The 19662-nt window shown below is 51.8% G+C and overlaps 1 protein-coding gene across 1 annotated transcript; it reads right to left on the bottom strand.

The window, feature by feature from the left end:
• Positions 1 to 7440: 7440 nt before the first annotated feature.
• Rmi2 (RecQ mediated genome instability 2) lies at positions 7441 to 14423 on the bottom strand. The gene is made up of 2 exons (XM_020167238.2): positions 14103 to 14423; positions 7441 to 9559 (listed from the first exon to the last, which is right to left on the bottom strand). The coding sequence occupies exons 1-2, from the start codon at positions 14398 to 14400 to the stop codon at positions 9411 to 9413; spliced, it is 447 nt and encodes a 148-aa protein (XP_020022827.1). The 5' UTR covers positions 14401 to 14423; the 3' UTR covers positions 7441 to 9410.
• Positions 14424 to 19662: the final 5239 nt, after the last annotated feature.

Below are 19662 nucleotides of genomic sequence, written 5' to 3'. Positions count from 1 at the left end.
TGTTAATGTGTCATCACCTGGTCTTCTGAGTTTTACTTTGAATACTGCAAGAGATGACCAAGTCAGGCGTCCCAGTTCAGGGACCACCCGTCCTGGAGCGGGGATGCTGTCTGGAGCCCCTCCCTCTCGTCACCATGTCATATGTAGCCCACTCTCGGCCAGACTGCATCCAGCCCCATTCATCCCTCAGCCTGGCCAGGTACCTAGAAAGGATGCAAGGTGGACTGACCCAGGGAGCGCAGTGCCCAAGCCTCTGTGCGTGCCTTGGTTTCCCCCAGGAGGGCCAGATCGGCAGCCTGCAGGGCGTACACGCCTGTGCCATCTGCAGCTGCCGTCCTGAACTTAAGTGTCTGAGCAGTGATCTCCTCCTGTGCAGGGTGCTGGAAATGAAGGGGCTGGCCCTGCTTCCGAGCCACTTCACCATCTCAGGAGGCTAAAGAAATTCAGGGTTTCCCTATAGCAAAGGGTGGGCCGGCCATGGAGCCCCGTCCAAACAGGGAGATTCATCCTGGGTCCCAGGACGATCGTCTCAAAGCTACTGCTTAAGGGAGACTTCAAGAGCCTGACCTGCTCCTCTACTAAAGATTGGTGGCCCATGTGGCTGGTCTTCAGGAGCAGATCTGTGTCATGTGACTGATCAAGCAGGAGCCCTGTTACAGCCTGTGCTACAGGTCAGGACTTAGAGTGGACTGTGGGTCATTAGCAGTGCTGCCAGGGATGAAGAAAGGTGGCACTGCAGGGTGGCTGGCAGGGTCCAGCTGTGTCTCGGTGGCCCTGGTGGTTCAAGCCCACAGCTACCCTGGACTCCCAGCAGCCCCGCTAACAAGACTGCCATTCCCAGCTACCCTCAGGGATCCGAAAGGCCCTGCCTTTCCAGAGAAGCCTCTTTTGGGGTTTCAGGAGGAAGTAGAGCAAGTGAGCGGAAACCACAAACCCATAGAACTCCAATAGTGGGGTCACCTCTTAGTGGGGGTGGGGAAGGCTCCATGCATATTTTATCCTGAAATGGGGGAGGGGTGCTGCTGCCCCCACCCCCACCCCCACCATAATCAACACCCCAGCGAGCCAAAGCCCAGCAGAGCCAGGCCATGGGTCTTAGGCTGGCAGGTCTGCTGCATGGTTGGGGGCATGCTGGGGCCCAGACACCCTTCTCTTAAGGACACTGGCGGGGTGGTGCGGGGCCCAGCAAGATGGTCTGTCCCTGAAATATTTTCTTGCAGAGAACCCTAAAGAGGGAAAGAGGGCAGGAGTCTGAAAATAATGTGAAACAGTGGAAGGTTCCAGCTCTGAGCTTAGACAAAAAGCTAGAGACTCCTGCGCTCTGAGCCTCCAACCCTGGCTGCTTCGTTTTCCTGTCTAGGCCTCTGAAACCTTTCGTTTCCAAGCCTAAATTGCAAGATCTGAGATCCCGACACCTATAGGGGTCCCCTAGCAGGAAGGCTGGTGTCAGGGTCCCCCAATTGAGCTGGCAGCATCCAAAAGACCCCCAGATGCAGACGTGAGCTCTTTGCCCCTTTTATCACTGGAGTGGGCACCCTGGGAGTTGAGTATGCCCTAGGCCTTCTGGGAACACTTAAGGCCCCAGCCACCGCAAAAAAAAGATTAGATCAGCCAGGAAGAGACATGTTTTTCCAATTAATCTAAACCACCCATGCTGGAACTTTCAAAACACTGGCTAGTGACTTTCCCATTACCCAAGATCCTCGTTCTTTCTCCATAAATAATTAAATAATTTCACAAGGTTTTCCAGCGATCTGGGGAGTAGAGGACCAGAACCACGGGATAACAGAATGCTCTTGGAGAAAGGTCTCATCCTCCACAAGCAGGCGACCAGGGAGGAGTTGGAAGTGAATGTCTACCTGCCCAGCACGCCCGACTCAGCTGGTTAAGACCCATCAACATGCGCAATGTCTGTGCTTGAACTGGACATGCGCTCACTGCATGCATGCATTTTTAAAGAGGCCTTTCCCACTGACATTTCTTTCTCTCACCAGGTCTGGGCCAGCCTGCCAAACTGGAGAGGCCAGGATCTCAGGGCCAGCAAATTCACTCTCCTCAAAGCACCATGCCACCAGCCCTAAAGAGCAGAGACTATGGAAATGCAGGGAAAACACCATTCTCACACCTACAGAGACAAAGCAGGACAGCCCAGGGAGCAGGTGACTAATAACAGCAGGAATAAATGTCACAGCCAGTGCATCAATACACAGCATGGATGGAACAAAAGTCCCACTTTGCAGATGAGAAAACAGAGGCACAGAGGCGTATGGCCCAAGTCCTATGTGGCGTATAGTGCAGCCTGGATGTGAGGCCCTGTTGTCTGGCTGGGAAACCCTGCAGCACATCACCTGGCAGGTCTGTGTGCTGGGCAGAATTCTACGACACCCTCTGCATAAATGTTCCCACCCCTGGTGGGTCCTCCTCCTCCCTGGTGTTTAGTCAGACACCGGTGCTTCCGTCAAGGGATTTTGCAGGTGGGTGATTGAATTCCAAATCACTTGGCCTTGAGAGAGGGGCCTGGCCTGATCACATGAATGCTTTAAATCTGGGCCTAGAGGGCAGACAGGAAATCAGAGCTCAGAATAAGACTGTACGCATATTCTTGCTCCTCTAGGAGCTCCCCACCCACAAGGAAACAGCCCTCAGTCCTACAGCCTCCAGGACTTCAGTCCTGCCAATGGTGCAGTGAGCTGGAAGCAGACTCTCCCAGATCGGGAAAGAGTGTGGTCAGCAACACCTCCATTTTAGCCAGGGGAAGCTGAGCACAGGACCCAGCCACACCATCATCAGCCCCTGCAGGTGGGGACCAAGATGATAAACATGCATTGTGTGGTACCAGGTTGGTAGCATCATATGGTTCCTGACCACTGATCTCAAGTGTCATCCCAACTGTCACCTACTGAAGACGAAGTGTCCTCACATGTCTCCCCAGGAGGTGGCCTAACACGGCCACCTCAGGCTCCTGAGGGACCCGCAGGTTACTGACCCTACTCTCTGCTGGAGCCAGGAGAGCACAGGAGGATTGGTCGGTCTCAGGGCCTCTAGCGTTTGATACCAACATGACTTGTCACTGTGGATGTTAACCTTAGCCACCTGGCCGGGGCAGTTTCTCAGGATCCCACGAGGATTCTAACTAAAGCTGGGGTAGAGACAGGTGAAAGTTGGCCTAGGTGGAGTCAGTAATCAGCCCAGGTCCAGGATCTGAATCCTGTGGGCAAGTGGCCACACCCTAGGGAAACCTGCTTGCCAGGGGACCCAGCTGTGCACCTGAAGACTTTAGGGCAGGGCCTCCCTGGATGGACTTTCCAAAACACCCTAGCTACTGCTGGGTGGAGGCTCTGGTCCTGCCTTGTCCTCCATTCGTGGGACATGGAGTCAGGGGCCCACAGACACTTTTGAGAAAATCCTTCCTTTCCTTGTCCATTTGCCCAGAAGGGAGGGACACTAGGTCCTTCGAGATTTCCATGTGTACAGCTTCAGTGTTCCTTTTTGTTATCTTTCTTGCTCATAGCATGTTGCTGATTCCTGAGGTTGGGAAGAGAACAAGACAGCACCGTCTGAGTTGCTGCCCATTGTGTCCCAGATGTAGGAAATGTCTTTCCTGAGCTCCATGGGTGGAGAAGAATTGTGCTTAGGATGGGTTCTGTCCAGAGCTCCCCAGGCCAGACACAGACGGGAAGAGGAGATTTGGGGCTGTGGGTGGATGCTGCAGTGGGCTGAGGCACCCAGGACCTCCGGTGACATGAATGTGTGTTGCACACACGCAGGTCTCTGGGGACCACAGTGATGCACATGCCCTCTGGATACCTGTGAAAGTGAGCTTAGCAGCTAAAGGGACTTTGCCTATGTGACGACATTAAAGGCCTTGAGATGGGAAGGTGAGCATGGATGGCGACAGGAGAGATGAGGTAGAGCGGGAGGTCAGAAAAGTGCTGTGGGGTGCACTGAGTGCGAGAGCCCAGGTGCTCCGTGAGTGCATGGTGACAGAAAGATCAAGGAAGCAAGCATCTTTTGAACACCTGCTCGGATGCCTGGATCCCAGTTAACAGCCCTGTGGGCAAAGCTATTTCACTTCTCATACCAATCATGGCTTCCCAACAGAGGTTGCAAATAGGGCTCAGAAGGCTGGGTGTACAGCTCAGTGGCGGAGTGCTTGTCTTGCAGGCACAAGGCCCTGAGCTCAATCCCCGGCAGTGAAAAAAATCATTTTTAAATTGCTTTTAAAAATATAGCCCAGCACCGGTGCCTACTTCTATAATCCTAGCTACTTGGGAGGCTGAGATGGGGAGGATTGAGATTCGAGGCCAGCCTGGGCAAATAGTTCATCCCATCTCCAAAATAACCAGAGCAAAATGGGCTGAAGGTGTGGCTCGGGTGGTAGAGTGGCTGCTTTGCAATTGCGAAAGCCCTGAGCTCACACCCCAGTCCTACTGAAAAAAAAAAAAGAAAAGAAAAGAAAGAAATATGGCTCAGAGTGACGATGTCACTCACCCAAGGTCACCCAGTCGATACACGGGGCTGGCTTGAGCTTTAGGCCCCTCAGGACTCATGTGTCTGCCAAAGCCGATGTCATCCTCACCCCTACCCTGGTCTGGCCACGGTAGGCACAACTCCCAGGGAGGATGGCTGTGAAACTTCTCCTGGCCCCATTCTGTGCCTTTGCCTTATTCTGTGGCTTTTCATTCTGGTCACTGGCTGTTGTCCCATTTCCCAGGGCTCAGGTCAGCCAAGTGGCCCAGGACCGCCCAGCAGGGGGTGCTAGCGCCCACGTGTAAACAGAGCAGCTCCCAGACCTGTCCTGCTACCAGGGAAGACCCAAGCTCCAGCCACACAGGAAAGCAGGGTCCCCAAAGCGGGCACCTAGTGGCTCACAAGCCATCTCTGCAAAGGCCTTCCTGCCCAGGACTGCAGTTTTCATGAAGTAAAATGGCACAGCACGCCCTGTGGAGTCTGCAAACTTTATCAAGGGACCTTGGGTGCAGCGCTCTGATAGGACTGCCATTCCAGATCCTCGTCTCCTCATCCTCCGTCCTTCTCTGTCTTTCCCAAGTCTTCCCTGTCTGTACCTCAGAGCATTCCCGAACATTCCAACGCACTCCCTCAGGCAACTGCAAGGGCTGAGGCTCAAGCAGTAGAGTGCCTGCCTAGCTAGCGTGAGGCCCTGAGTTCAAACCCCAGTACTGCCCCCCCGCAAAAAAAATTTCATTTGAAACTGCCAAGAGCCAAGTGTAAAGAACTTTGTGTATTTCCTGCCTTCCAACCTAAACCCAGCCAGTGTCACAGATACTGTGTGTGTGTTTGCAAGGCCCTAGAGACAGAAGTACCAGACAGGGCCACAGATACAGCTGACAGTTTCAGAACAACTTCACCAATCTACAGAAATCCCATCTTGGAAGGGGTGATTAACCCACCTCCCAAAACCTACCAGCAATCATCCTGGGAAGGAAGCATGATTTCTACTTCATGGTGATCTCCAAGCTCAAAGTCAGACAGGAAAGGGCGGGCCTGGGGCTGCAGTGTGGGTGTGATAACATCCCTGGCTCCCAAGCGGGTAGGGGTCCCCTTGACAATGACCCTGTGCACAGACTCCAAGGTATTTGCCAAATGTAGGTCACTGTGGCTAATAGCATCTTCTCAGTTAGGCTTGTACCAGGCAGCTAGCTGCTCTGTGGCCTAAGGGTCAGTAACACCAGCCCTAGGCTGGACAGATGTTAGGGCTGTGACCCTTAAGATTTGAAAGTGACCGTGCTCAATGTCTCTCCCAGGTTCTTTTTCTTCTTAATCCCTGAATCATACTCCAAGAAACAAAACACTCAGTTGTTTCCCATGGCCATCCCTCCCCACCCACTCCTGCTCCACCTGGTGCCGAATCTTGTGGTAAATCTTCAGCTTATAAGAACATGCAACAGAAAGAATTAGGGAACTCAAGCTAAACCAAAACCAGCTAAGTGAGGGTTTCATCTCTTTTTTTATAATGTAAAGCAGTTCCAAGAAAAGTGAAGTCACAGCCTAGCTTGCTTATTTTCAGTTCTTAGAAAAGGGCTCATCTCAGAAGGGAAGTTCTCTGCCCTGGCACACAAGTCGGCCGCGGTGCTGGTGGGCTGGCTGCTTGCTGATAAACTTGACTTTGATTTGGCACAGAGAGCTGAAGCCGTCTCCGGATGCGTTTTCATTTGGGGACGCCAGGGAGGAAACGCGAGCCCAAACAGTGAGAGTTCTGAATATTCAGAGAAACCACACAGCTCTGCTAGCAGGCTGGGGCAGCAGGCTTCCAGCACAGCCACTGGCCTGTTTTTGGGTACTGTGGGAAAGACACACAGCACCCTCCTTCCCTTGCCACACACTGCTGAGATCTGCCCAGACAACTCTGTCACACCAGCCAGCATTGTTCCATCTGTTACCCCTCAGGACTCAGGTGGGGACGGGCAGGGAGGATGGGGCTCAGAAGGCTCTTTCTAGACAGCAGAAAAGCAGATCTGAGAGAAGAGGACCTCTGAAAGGCAGACCTCAGGGTAAGGTCTGAGGTGACAGGCATGTGCCACACACCCAGCTCAAGGGCTACTCCTGGGGAAAACTAAAATATTTTTGTGACCAAGTTTTAATGGAAGAATCCTGAGAGATCCCAGGGTCTACACTGAAAAACAGTTTCAAGCGGGTGTGGGGGGGGTATGGCTCAGTTATAGAGCATTTGCCCAGTAGGCATGAGGCCCTGGGTTCCATCCCTAGCACTGAAAAAAAAAATTTTGTTTAAATTTCAATGCAATCAAAACCTGACCAACACTGGGTATGGTGGTGCACGCCTGTAATCTCAGCGCTGGGGAAGTGGAAGCAGGAGAGTCACAAGTTTGAGGTCAGCCTGGGTTACATAGTGAAACCCCGACTCAGCCAGGGAGAGCCTAAAAATGGAATGTGGTGTCCAAGATGGGGCCCTGGGACAGAAAGGTCATTAGAGAAAACACAATGACATCGTGGTATTTGGGTTTTTTGTTTTTTGCAGCACTGGGGTTTGAACTCAGGGCCTCACATTGGCTAGGCAGGCGCTCTGTTTGAGCCACTCCACCAGCCCTTTCTCGTAAAGGGTTTTTTCAAGATAGGGTCTTATGGAATTGTTTGCCTGGGCTGACTTTGAACTGCCATCCTCCTGCTCTCTGCCTCCTGAGTAGCTAGGATTACAGGCATGAACCACTGGTGCCCGGCTTGATACTTGTTCATTTATTGTAACAAATGTGCTATACTAATTAAGCTTGGTGCAGGAATACAGGAATCCTGCACTGTCTTTGTAATTTTTCTGTAGGTCAAAATATTTCTAAAGAAATGCACACATGCGCACACACACACACTTAAAGGCAACCGATGGATGCAAGCAAAAACTCACTGCTTTTCCCAGCAGCAATAATTTGGTGCCTACAACATACCAGACATTACATAACAGTGATCTTCACACATCTTGATTCCTCACCTCAACGCCATGAGCTGTGTATTGTTTGTATTATAGAAATAAGGAAACAGAAGACCAGAGAGGTTAGGTAACTTGTTCAGAGTCACACAGCAAGTTTAGCAATAGGTAAAGAGCTCAAATTCAGGGCTCTAATGCTCCCAGTGATGCACAGCTATTCTGCCTGGAAAAACCGCACTGTGCACAAAAACCAGCTTAAAATAAATTTCAAGCAGTCAACAAACCCAGGTCCATACTAAAAACAATCCACTTTTTAAAAAAAATTTATTGTTTTTACATTTACTTACATGTGTATACATTATTTGAGCCGCCTCCCCTGCACCGCTACCCATCCATCCACTTTTCAATTAGCACTAACTTTACAGAAAACTGTTAAAAGCGACTCCTTGCTGGTAAGAATGCAGACGGATCACCATTCAGGAAGACAGCCCGATGGCTTCTTACAAAACGATAGTAGTGATTGTACTCTTAGGCATGCACCCCCGAGAAGCTGAAAACTCCCGTCCACACAAAACCGGTGCAGGGCTACTTCTGACTGTCAGAAACTAGTATCAGCAGCAGCATGGAGTAGAACACCTGTCCAGCAAGCGTGAGGCCCCAAGTTCAAGCCTCAGTACCACCAAGAACAAAACAGATCAACAAAAAGGCACAGAGGACCCTGAAGTGCACAGTAAGCGAAAGCAGCCAGGCTGTCTAAGCTCTGTCCTGTATGACCCAACTCTGTGACGATCCAGGAAAGGCTAAACTACAGCGACAGTAAAAAGGTCAGGGCAGGGGTCACCAGCATTCGGGGGGCAGAGGACTTTTAGGGCTGTGGGACTGTTGTCTGACACTGCAATGGTGGACCGCATTGGTAAAACCATAGAATGTACGAGAGAATGAATCCGAACATGAACTATGGACTTCAGTTGATAGAATATCAAAGCGACATTCAATGTAATAGTCTGCTCATCAATTGTGATGTGTCACACCAATAAAAGATGTTAGTAATAGCTGGGTGTGGCAGTACACGCCTATAATCTCAGCAAATGGGAGGTGGAGGCAGGAAGATCACTGTGCTGGAGGCCAGCCTGGGCTGTACAATAGCCAAGGCTGTTGTTTTGAGACATGGCTCAAAACAAACAAATAAGATGTTAGTAACAGGACAAATCCGGAAGGGAGGATACACTGTGTAGAAATTTAGTTGCTGTGGCACATCAATAATCCAGGCCCAGCCCCCAGCCATACTGGAATAAAATGTGACTGCCTTGGCATTTACAGTCTAAAGACAAGTCAGCGGAGATCAGGGACGTTCAAGACGACGTCATTTCATGCAAAGGGCTGTAGGACTTGACGCCAGCAGGCTGGTCCCTCGCTGTCTCGCCAAAAGCCGTGGTGTAGTTTAGTTAATGTCTGAAAGTCCTTCTCAGTGTTGGTTTTTTAATTTCTAGGAGAAATTCTGAAAATGGCTCAGCATCCCCGAGTGCGGGAAGCACGCAGCTTCATTTGCACATGTGAAGAGCTGCTCCTGGGTGTGGAGGATGGTCGTGGGGAACACGGGGAGACAAGGATTCCTTTTTCACTCAGTCTCTGTACTGTAACCGCACTTTAATCACCGTGTGGAGTGACAGATTCAAAATGTGCACGGTGGAACAGGGCGCAGGGGTAACGGAGAAAGAACCATCATGAGGAAAACCTGGAAAATGCAGCGTGACACTTCTGTTTGCTTAGAGACAGGAATGAACATACATGAAAAGGGGGGAAAAACCCCCAGCATCTGCTTTGTAGCAGGGAACACAAAGCCAGGGGCGGCGTTAACTGAAGGAGCCTAGCGTTTGAAAGTCCTGCACCCGACCCTGGGTCCACCAAAGCCATTGTCCCAGGGCCCTTCGAGAAGTAGACCTTGAGTGACGTCGGCAAAGTCACATGTGATGAGAACACGTGACGGCGTGTTCCAGGACGGCGCCGACACCACCTAGGGTATGTTCCTGTGCAAATCCTCCACCTCCAGCTCCCACATCCTCTGGTGGACAGGGTTACCTGACAGATCCGTCAGCTTCACGGCCTGGAGGCACGGCTCGGGGCTGCAGGCATGCACCACCCCCATTACCATGACATACTTGCCTGGGAAGAGAAGAAAAGCCGAAATGATGAGACCCGCGCGCCTGCAGAGAACTCCGAAATGCGAGGCCTCTGAGGGAGGATGAAGACAAAAAAATAAAAGAAAGCCAGGATTGGATGCACAGCTCAGAGGCAGAGCCTGTGCCTAGCAGGCGCGAGGCTCTGGGTTTGATCCCCAGTCCCGCCACAAAACAAAGGCAGTCAGTGTTCAGAATTCGTTCATGTATTAGCAGTGAGAACACTCGCCCGGAGGATGACATCTGTATGTTCTTTGGTTTCTGTTTCTAGCATGTCGAGCAAAATCGTCATACACGATGTAATCATACCCAAGGAATGCAAGCAAGGCTCCCAGCACCGTGAGTTATAATTAGACACATGGCCCGAGGGTGGGGGCGGGGAGAGGGCAGAAAACCCAAGCTTTCCTCTAATTCCTGTTCCCTGCTCAGTGCCAGAGTAAGTGCCTGGTTTCTGCACGCAGGTCGGGTCCTCTTTCTGCAAAGCCACTTCCTGACAGCAGGAAAGCAAATCCAATTTTCCTTCCTCCATGCTGCCAAAAAAGTTGGGTAGGCATAAGCACTTGCCCCACACACGGCCCCATTGTCCACTTGCAGCAGTGTGGCGGCGGAGATTCCTGCCACCTCTGGCTGCATCCCAGCCACCACTGGGCACACACAAACCAATCAATGGAAGGGCAGGCTGCCACCGGAATGATCTAATGACATATTAACCACGACTCTCTTCCATTCCCTTGGGGAAGTGACTCTCCTTGAAAGCACAGCTTGGCCAGTCACAAACCACACAAAATGCAACTGTGTAAAAAAAAAAAAACCCAAACACAGCAGGAAGGGCAGGCGGGCTGCCAGCCCACTGCACACTCTGCATCTAGCATGGGACTGAGTGTGCACGTGGCCAGGGCTTCAGCTAAGGAAGCCAGACAAGCTGCCTGGCCTCCCATGCTCCCCTACCCCGACCTCAGTGCACTTAGGTTTCTCTGAATCCATGTCCACGTTCAACTCTGGTTCCTCAGTGGTAAAGGCCAGTTCTACAAATAAGCTGGCTGAGCCCTGTGAATATTCCCACAGTGCTGGTGGATACAGACCCCCCCACCAAAAAAAAAAAAAAAAAAAACACGTCTAAAGCCTAGGCGAGGCTAACAGAACTGCTAAGAAGGCACACACACCAAGACTGCAGAGCTCAGAGGCAGATGTGACACCCTGGTGACCAGTCCAGGTCACTGCCTCCATGTCCTCTCCCTCTGCAAAGCAGCTCTCCAGTGTCCCCTTCAACTTCTCCACGTGACTCTCACCAGAGCCTTCATCCTCTCTCTTCTTTTGCAGTACTGTGATGGAACCCAGGGCCTCACATGTGATGGGCAAACCCCCATCACTGAGCCACAGCGTCAGTGACCTTCATCCTCTCTTGCCATGAACAGTGCACTGGCTCCTGCCGGCCTCCTTCCAGCTTCCCCCTCTCCCAATCCACCTGCCCCTGCTGCAATCCTCAGTGCAGTCTGGGCAAGCAGTTTCTCAGCTCTACCTGCTGCTGGGAGCAGCTGGAGGCCAGTACCCCACCTGCACCTTCAGCACTTGACCTTTACAGCAAGAAACTGCTGGATGCTCCAGACAGGGACAACTCCACAGCTGTGAGCATTAAGGCCACCTGAAGGCAGGCAGTCCTTCCACAGCCAGCCACCTGCCTTTCACTGCTGCTCCAGCCTCCCCTGCCTCCTGGCCTTTGCACATGATGTCCTGCAGAGCTGGATCGTCTCCTGCCACTGCACCAACACAGGGTGACCAACTGTCCCAGTTCTAACACTGAGCATCCTGCATCCCAGCACACTCTCAGACCCAAGCAATCCAGGAGGGTTGGTTCCTACTGATAATTTCAATGTATCCTGCAGGGCTGCCTCCTCCGGGAAGCCTTCCCTGGTTCCTTAAGCCTCAACCAGGTGGCCCTCCTCTGTGCCACTTTCTGTTCTTGCCACCCCCAAGTCAACTCCAGGTGGACCAAAGAGCTGAACAAGAAAAAAACAACCCTCCTATGCTTTGCAGCTGGAGGCCTAAGGCCACCTGAGAAGTTAGCAGTGGCAGTACCAACACACAGCAGCAACTAATTCTTGATGCTTTTTTCTAAGTGATTCACAAACATTGACTATAATTCTCAGCTCTATGAGGCAGATAGCATGAGCAGCCCCTTAAAGAAAAAGAGGAGTCCTCCCCCACCCCTTGTACCCTATGTTTATGCCTACAATAGGACTTTGTGTTCTAGTGGCCTGTTTCTGTCCTTGCCTCCTGGCTTGGAGGTAGTGAGTAGGTTTTGTAAAGCAAGATTTAGTATTAATTAGCAACAAATGTCATGGCCCTTGCCCTCAGGCCAGTGGGTGAGTCAGACAAGTTCACCAATGTCCATTTGCTCCAACACTGAGGCACCTAATGGTGAACACCAGGAACCAGACTTGGGGGACTGCCCAAGGCCAGACCACTGCCTTCAAGGGACTCTGCTTTGCAGCAGGGATTATGAATGAGGGCAAAGCTATGGGCAGGCTTTTCTGTAAAGGGCCAGTTAGTAAATAGTTTAGGCTTTGCAGGCCACTGGCTCTGTCACAACTACTCACCTCTGGAGTTGAGTGGGACTTCAACCCTATGCCTTATGTAAGTTACAAGTGTGCAACAATAAAACTTCACTTATGGACAATGACTTTTGGATTTCATATACTTTAACTTTCATTACTTTCTTCAGTCACTAAGAAATGTGAAAACCAGGGCTGGGGGTGTGGTTCAAGTGGTAGAACACTTGTTTAGCATGTGTGTGAGGCCCTGGGTTCAATACCCAGCTCTGCAAAAAAAAAAAAAAAAAAAAAAAAAAGAAAAGGCGAGGCACCAGCGGCTCACACCTGTAATCCTAGCTACTCAGGAGGCAGAGATCAGGAGGCTCACGGTTCAAAGCCAACCAGGACATACAGTTTCAAAGACCCTATCTTGAAAAAACCCATTACAAAAAAGGGCTGGTGGAATGGCTCAAGGTGTAAGCCCTGAGTTCAAACACCAGTACAGCAAAAAAAAAAAGAAGAAAAAAATGTAAAAACCATGTTTTTGGTTTGCACGCTATGTGAAAAGAGGCATTGGCTCTACTTTGCCAGTCCTGTGCTGTCAAGGAGCAGGAACAGTGGAGGGAACACAAGCATGTCCTAATAAAAAACAAGCCAGGTGCTGATCAGGGTAATTTTTTACTTACTGAGCCCACACAGAAGACAGAAATTATTGCCTAGTTTTTGCTGAGGGAGAGCAAATACAGAAAGACACAAAATGTTCCAGTTCGGTGGGGAAGGCTGGGAATCTATGAGAAAAAGCAGCCCAGGTCAAACCACTGACCTGCCCTGCTTCTAGCTTGAAACCAAGACTCACCCGCACTCCAACGCTAGGCACAGCTAGGCCCCTAGGGGTGGAGGGACCTTGGCGGATTCCACAGGGCAGGGAGCAGTGGAGAAGGCAGGCCCTGACTCTTTAGGCTTCCAGAGCCTTCACAAGGTCCTAGCACCAATGCTGTGATCAACAATCGGCTGGTACTGGAGCTTGAACTCAGGGCCTACACCTGGAGACACTCCTCCAGCCCACCTCCCCCTTATTTCTGATTGGTTTTTTTGAGATAGGGTCTCAAGAACTACTTTCCCAGGCTGGCTCTAAACCATGATCCTCCTGATTTCTGCCTCCTGAGCAGTTAGGATTAGGGGTGAGCCATTGGCACCTGGCTTCCTCTGGGAAACTTGTTCCCAATTTGCTCCCTGGCAGGTATTACCTATTTGGGTCTCACCGCAGCCCAGCACCTCACAGGGGGCCTAGAGTGTCACCTGTGCTCAGTGGACACTACAAGGAATTATGGGATGAGATCCTGGGTGCCCAGTGCCCTTGGCTTACAACTGGCTCTTGAAGCACCTACAGGTCGGGCACTGGGCCAGATGCGGGAAATGAAGTCGTCAGAACCACACAGTTCCAGCACCGCCCTGCATCAAGGGGTGGCCAGGGTAGCGATGGCACAGCCCTCTGGGCTTCCACAACCCTCCAGGCCAGTCCGATGCTCGTCCAGTTTGAGCACCAGCTGTCCATGACAAGAGGCAGACATCAGTGTGCTGCAGCCTACCCCAGGTCCAGAAGGAGAGGGACCGGCCTCCGCATTCCTCCCGGTCCCCTGGCCTGCCCTGAGGACCCTACATTTGCATCGAGACCTTAAGGACGTTCAGATGTGGGGAAATACTGTGGTCCCTAGAGGGGAAAGTGAAAATCACCTGTGGGGAGGGCGCTGGCGACAAATAACAGAAGCCCAGCGGTCAGGACTAGGGTGGGGGTGGGGGTGGGGGTGGGGGTGGGGGTGGGGGAGGGAGGAGCAGGAGCCCGAGATTTTAAAGCGGGTCACGAGAAACACGTGGGGGAGGGGAGGGGCCCTGAGGGGGGAGGGGCCGCCCCGCCCCCGCCCCCGCCCCCGCCCGGCGCAGAGTGCCAAGGTCAGGTTCAACTCCCGCCTCCGACGGCGCGGCTCGGCCCCGGGTTACCTGGGACGAGGCAGGGCCGCCCACGCGGCACCCGCTCCAGGCCGCGCACCGAGAAGGCCCCGCTCGGGTCCCGCAGTCGCGCCTCGCCACCGCTCGCCGCCACCACGGTGCCCTGCATCCATACGGCTGCCAGCTCCAGCGGTCCACGGCCCGCCGCCGCCCGCGACAGCCGCCACGCGCCCGGGCCACCCTCCACGTCGCGCCGCAGCTGCTCTGCCAGCACCTTGAGCGGCGGCAACCGCGGCAGCCGCACCGCCGCCGGGCCGCCAGCCGCAAATGAGTCTTCAGTCGCCGCCATTCTGCTCAGCCAGCCGCTCTCCCGCCAACTTTGATAGGCAGCGAGGCTTGGCCCGTAGCCACCAATGAGGAGCGCTCCGGAAGATCCCGCCAATAGGCAACGTCGGGAGGCGGGCCTGGGCCGAGAGGCCGTCTCCAGCCGCCAGGAGTGCGCATGCGTACGTCAGGTAACTACCCGCCCCAAACTGGGATTGAGTGGATGCAATGAAAAAGTAGGTGAGCGAAGGCAAGAGGTAAAGAACTCCCTCTTTCAACGCCTCTCAGTACTGGCGTGCATGCACGTCGCCCGGAGAATGCGATTATTTCTAGTCACACCGCAGTAAATAATAGTGATTACTGAACCGAATCAGGAAATGGTAAATACAGGAGGTGATGGATATGCTAATTGCGCCATTTGATAATTATACAAAGTGTGCAGGTATCCACTGTTTCCCGTAAATATGTGTAATGATTATGTCAATAAAATAATTTTTAAACTTTCTTTCGTTATTGCTTTTGTCTATCACATTTTAATAAGAATTTAAAATTTAAATACCACAGTTTTTTCACAAGAGAAATGCACATTCGCTGTAGAAAATTTAGAAAAGGAAAACCTAGAATAAGAAAAAAGTTGCAGAAAGTGCTCAGAGGTATCCACTGTTAACTTTTGGGTGCAATAACTTACAGGTTTTAAAATATATGTACATACATTTTTTGGTATACAAATACTTGCATTGTTTATCATTTAATAATGAACATCTATCCACACCAATAAGTGCCCCTCGGCTTCCTCTTAATAACTGCATAATTTTCCACGCGTCTTACTGTGAAAAATACCCTGCGGTTGGACTTTAAGTTCATTTTGAATTGTTCGCTTTATAGATATGGACTACTTAAAGCTAAATCTTTGTGTATACCTTTCATATCAAATTCTAGGACATTTCCTTCCTAAATATTGGTGCCCCTCCCATCTCTCTACCCCCACCCCCATCACTAAAATCCACACAGGGCTCCTTCTTGAGCCACCTGCCCTCCTGTGCTTTGCTTTCACACCTGCCCGAACCTCATATCTGCACAGCGGTAGCTGCACTCCCTGTGCTCAGCTGCCTGCGGCTTCTCTGTATCCTAATAAACTTACTCCCCGGACTTGTTTGTCCTGGTAAATTCTACTAACTGCTGCACCAAATCCCCAACAAACTGGTCCTGATTGGATTCACTGGATCAGGATTTGTGGTTATTCAGGAAGAGATTGCCTTTATAAAGGATCTAAGACCTCCCAGACCAGGCTCTGTCCTGAGAACTTTGGAGGGGCTATCCCACGTGATCCCACGTGCCCCTAGGCCCTGTGAAGCCTGTTCTACACAAGTGAGGAAACTGAGGCTTGCAGAAGCGAGGCAGCCTCTACGAGGTTCTTGGCCTCTAACCTCAGTCGTGTGCTGCAGAGTAGCCAGGGTCCAGGTTGAGATATAACCAGGAAGAACCTTATCCCTTCATGCCTGGGGGCCTGCATTGGCCTTCCCCAAGGCATCTGAAGGCCAGAGAAATATCAGGGAAGGGACTTGGGTAAAGAGGCAGATCCCCTGGCCTGATCACCCTCCCAGCATACCCCACACTGGTGCTGGCAGTTACCTCTTTAAAACGAAGCCACCACTACCTCAGAATGACTGGACAGGGCAGAAATGGAGGAGTGGGGCCAATTTATGCCTGTCCGGCCTCCTTATGGAGGAGGAAACTGAGGCATAGGCCAATGACAAGCCTGAGGCCACATGGCTAGCTAAGGGTAGGGCCAGAACTCAAACCAAAATCCATCTGTCCCTGAATCTGATCTTGCTTGAACCGCAGGCTCCACGTCACTGCTCACGTGATCACCACCTCCCTCCCGCCATCAAAGATGCCTCTGGATCTTTGTGTGTGCTGCCCTCCGCCTGGTCCTGGCATGCCTTCCCCCATTGACTCCTGGCTCCATCATCCAGTTCCTGCTGGCCACCGTGCCCTGCCTACAGCAGGATGCAGCCCGTCGCTCTAAGGCTGGGTTTCGGATGCCCCCTGAATCAGAGGTTTCTCAGCCTTGTTCCTGCTGACTTTTTGGGCTGGATGATAAGGATGGGAGCAACTGGATGGTCGGGCTTGACCAAAAGTCAGTTAATACTAGCTAAGTTTGAAGAAAAGAACTGTAAATAAAAGGGGGGGGGACTGTGAGAATGGACTCAAGTTAGGTCTTTTCTGTCGAAGGAATTAATGTGTAGATGCTAGCTAACTTCCTCGAATTGTTGCCAACACGTTTTGTGAAGCATTGCTTGACCCTGCAAGGTCAAAGAGCTGTTTACCGCCAGATGCCCTAATCTCAAACTGCTTGATGAGTAAAATGTCAGCCTCCTTCCCCTATCTGCAGGGGATCTTGAGAAATCACTTTCTCACTGAGCTGTAAAAATGTCACTGCATGGGAAAACCTTGCCCTTACCCCAAACAATAGCTAGCCAATGGGGAAGACTGTGAACCCAAACCTGTCCACCAGGGTGAGGGGCAAAGAGATAAAAACTGAGCTGACTCCCCGCTCAGTGTGTTCTGTGTCTGACTCTGCTCGGTGGCTGCACCTTCTGCAGAAGGAAAACTTTTCTTTTTGCGTTGCTGAGCCACTTTTCAGTGTTTCTTTGATCACTGTTTGGGAACAGCTTTTCTAACAATGATCCTGTTGTAGGTGGCTGTCCTAGGTTTACTGTGGGATCCCTGTCCCTGTCCCCCACTGGCTGGATGACAGCAGCTCCCTTCTCAAATTGTAACAACCAAGAAATGTTTTTAGACACCAACAATGTCCCCAGGGGGCTAAAATTGTCCCCACTGAAAACCAGTGTCCTAAGCTACTGGCTACACTCAGTCTTTTGTTTGTTTTTTTGAGACAGTCTCAGTATATAGCCCCAATTGGCCTTGAACTCCAGATCCCCTGCCTCTGCTTCCCAAGTGCTGGGATTATAGACACTTGCCACCATGCTCAGCTTTGTACTCTGTCTTAAACCGTGGATACTTGAGTCAGTCCATCTCACCAGCAAGGCCTGGAGGCTCCACCTCAGAGCCAACAGTGACCAAGCAGGTCTCTCTGGTGTAGCAGTGACAAACTGGAATGCAGGTGGTTATCTGGGCCAGTCACACTCCAGCCATGGTGGCCACATTGGAATGTGGGTCCTGTGGCCAGATCTGATTTTTTTGAGTCATTCTAATGTCTTGTCTCCAGGCTTTAAAAGATGTTGGTGGCTGGATGTGGTGGTGCCTGTCTGTAATTCCAGCACTTGTAAGGTAGGATTAAAAATTCAAGGTCAGCCTGGGATACATAGTGAGACCCTGTCTCAAAAAAAAAAATTAAATTCTAAAGTAAACAAACAAAAACTGACCCCAGGCCCCTGAGAGTCCTCTGCGGGTGGGCTAGCTGTTTGCTGAGCAGTCAGCCTGCAAACTGCACTGTGAGCTCTGCTTCGGGGCACCAGGGCAGCTCCTTGAAGCTACAGCCCAAGGGCTGTAGTGTTTCACCAGAGTCAGGAGTTTCGAACTTAGCATCTTAGTTTACTGTCCCAAAAGAGCTGGCGTCTGTTGACATCCACATTGGGTGAGCCTCAGCTCTATGGAGAGCTAATCCCCCCAAAATCCCTCGGCCCACCCTGGGCCAGAAGCAGCCCTCTGTGCAGGCGTCCTTTGGAAGGGGCTGTCCTGCTTCTGCCCGGGAGGACAAAGGGAAGCAGGAGGAATTGTGGGCTTGGCACCAACTCTGTCTGCCCACTCACCGGTTCCCAGGCCTCCAAACACTCTTGGTGGCAAGGAGGTGGCAATAGTCCCAGCACAGGGGGCTATTCCCGAAGGGCATCCACGTGGCGCCATCTGTCATGACAGCCAGCAGCTGTCATTTATTGAACCCTTCCTATGGTTCTGCTCCACACCAGCCACTGCACGTGCGGAGCCTCATGACAACCCTAGATAGGTGTTTTCCTTGATGAGGAAACAGGCTGGGACAGGTGACATGAGCTGTCCTGAACCATCACACAGCTGGTAAGAGGTGCCACCAGGGACCAATCCTCACCTGGAACAGAGGGGCCCTCCAAGTGTCTTTCAATAATCAGGCTCCCAGGTGAGAGGTGAGTGTCTTAAACCAGCGAGCCAGCTCCTAGCCACATCCCAAATCATCACCAGGGAAGAATTCTCCGGAAGGCTGTGTTTGTTTTGGTTTGGGTCATTTTTGGCACTTGCAAAGCAGGCGCTTTCCTGCTTGAGCAACACCTCCAGTCCATTTTGTGCTTGTTACTTTGGAGATGGGGGGTCTCCCAGACTATTTGCCTGGGCTGGCTTTGAACTTTGATCCTCTTGATCTCGGCTTCCCAAGTAGCTAGGATTACAGGCGTGAGCCACGGGTGGGTGCCTGGCCCCTGGGAGTTTTTCAAATACAGGCTTATGAATAAAACAAATCGTGACCTTTAATTAATGAAATGCCTGCCACAGAATGTGTGGGGCGGTGCATAGATGTTTGCAACTTACTCTGAAATGCCCCACAAATTAATGTGGCATGATGGGTGGATGGAAGGAAGGACAGGCTACGCCAGGCAAGTCTGTTGTGTGGCTGTCCCGTGCAGGGCTCTCCATAATCCAGTGTCTAGGATCACTATTAGTGCCTTTCCACCCGAACCTCTGGGGTGGGACCATGAGATGCTTCCCAGGCCTGGCCACCTGCCGCTGACCCTTCCCCAACTGAGGGATGAGCAGGCTCCTAGGCACGCTGTTGCCCTTGGCCTCTGGTGCCTCTTGTGCTGGACTGCACGTCAGGTATAGGTCCCTGCTCTCCACAGGCCCAAAGGAGCCGGGGCAGGACAGCAGGGCATGAGTCTCGATGCGTGCTGGCGTCCTCCTGGCTCCTGCCGCGATGCTTACATGCACACGTACCACACACTGTGGTGGAAGGGGTGTTTGTCCCCCTGCCATTTAGATGCTGGAACCTAATTCCCCTCTTAGAGAAGTGGAAGACTGAGGCCCAGAGAGGTTTGACTCACTCAGGGGCAAGCAGAGCAGAGTCCCGTGTTTTCCTCCACACAGCTCAGCAAGCCCAGCCCCGGTGTCCACCTTAGAGAAATGAGAACAAGTTCACACAAAAACCTGTACGCGCCTGCCATCCCAGCACTCAGGAGGCAGAGGCAGGAGGGTCATAAGTAAATAGTGAGATTCAGGCCAAACTGTGCTACATAGCAAAACTCCATCTCAAACAACAACAATAAAACTGAAGCCAGGTGTGATGGCTCACACCTGTAAT

Source organism: Castor canadensis, chromosome 17, assembly GCF_047511655.1.
Source record: "Castor canadensis chromosome 17, mCasCan1.hap1v2, whole genome shotgun sequence".
NCBI classification, from domain to species: domain Eukaryota; kingdom Metazoa; phylum Chordata; class Mammalia; order Rodentia; family Castoridae; genus Castor; species Castor canadensis.
Note: the sequence above shows the minus strand (reverse complement) of the source record. Positions and strands in the feature narration are given on the sequence as shown.

What these genes read in the sequence shown, in the direction of transcription:
- Rmi2 (XM_020167238.2), bottom strand. Translation starts at nt 14,400, where the DNA reads ATGGCGGCGACTGAAGACTCATTTGCGGCTGGCGGCCCGGCGGCGGTG. An exon ending in GCGGCCCTGCCTCGTCCCAG is followed by an intron (nt 9,560 to 14,102) that starts GTAACCCGGGGC and finishes TTCTCTTCCCAG; the next exon opens with GCAAGTATGTCATGGTAATG.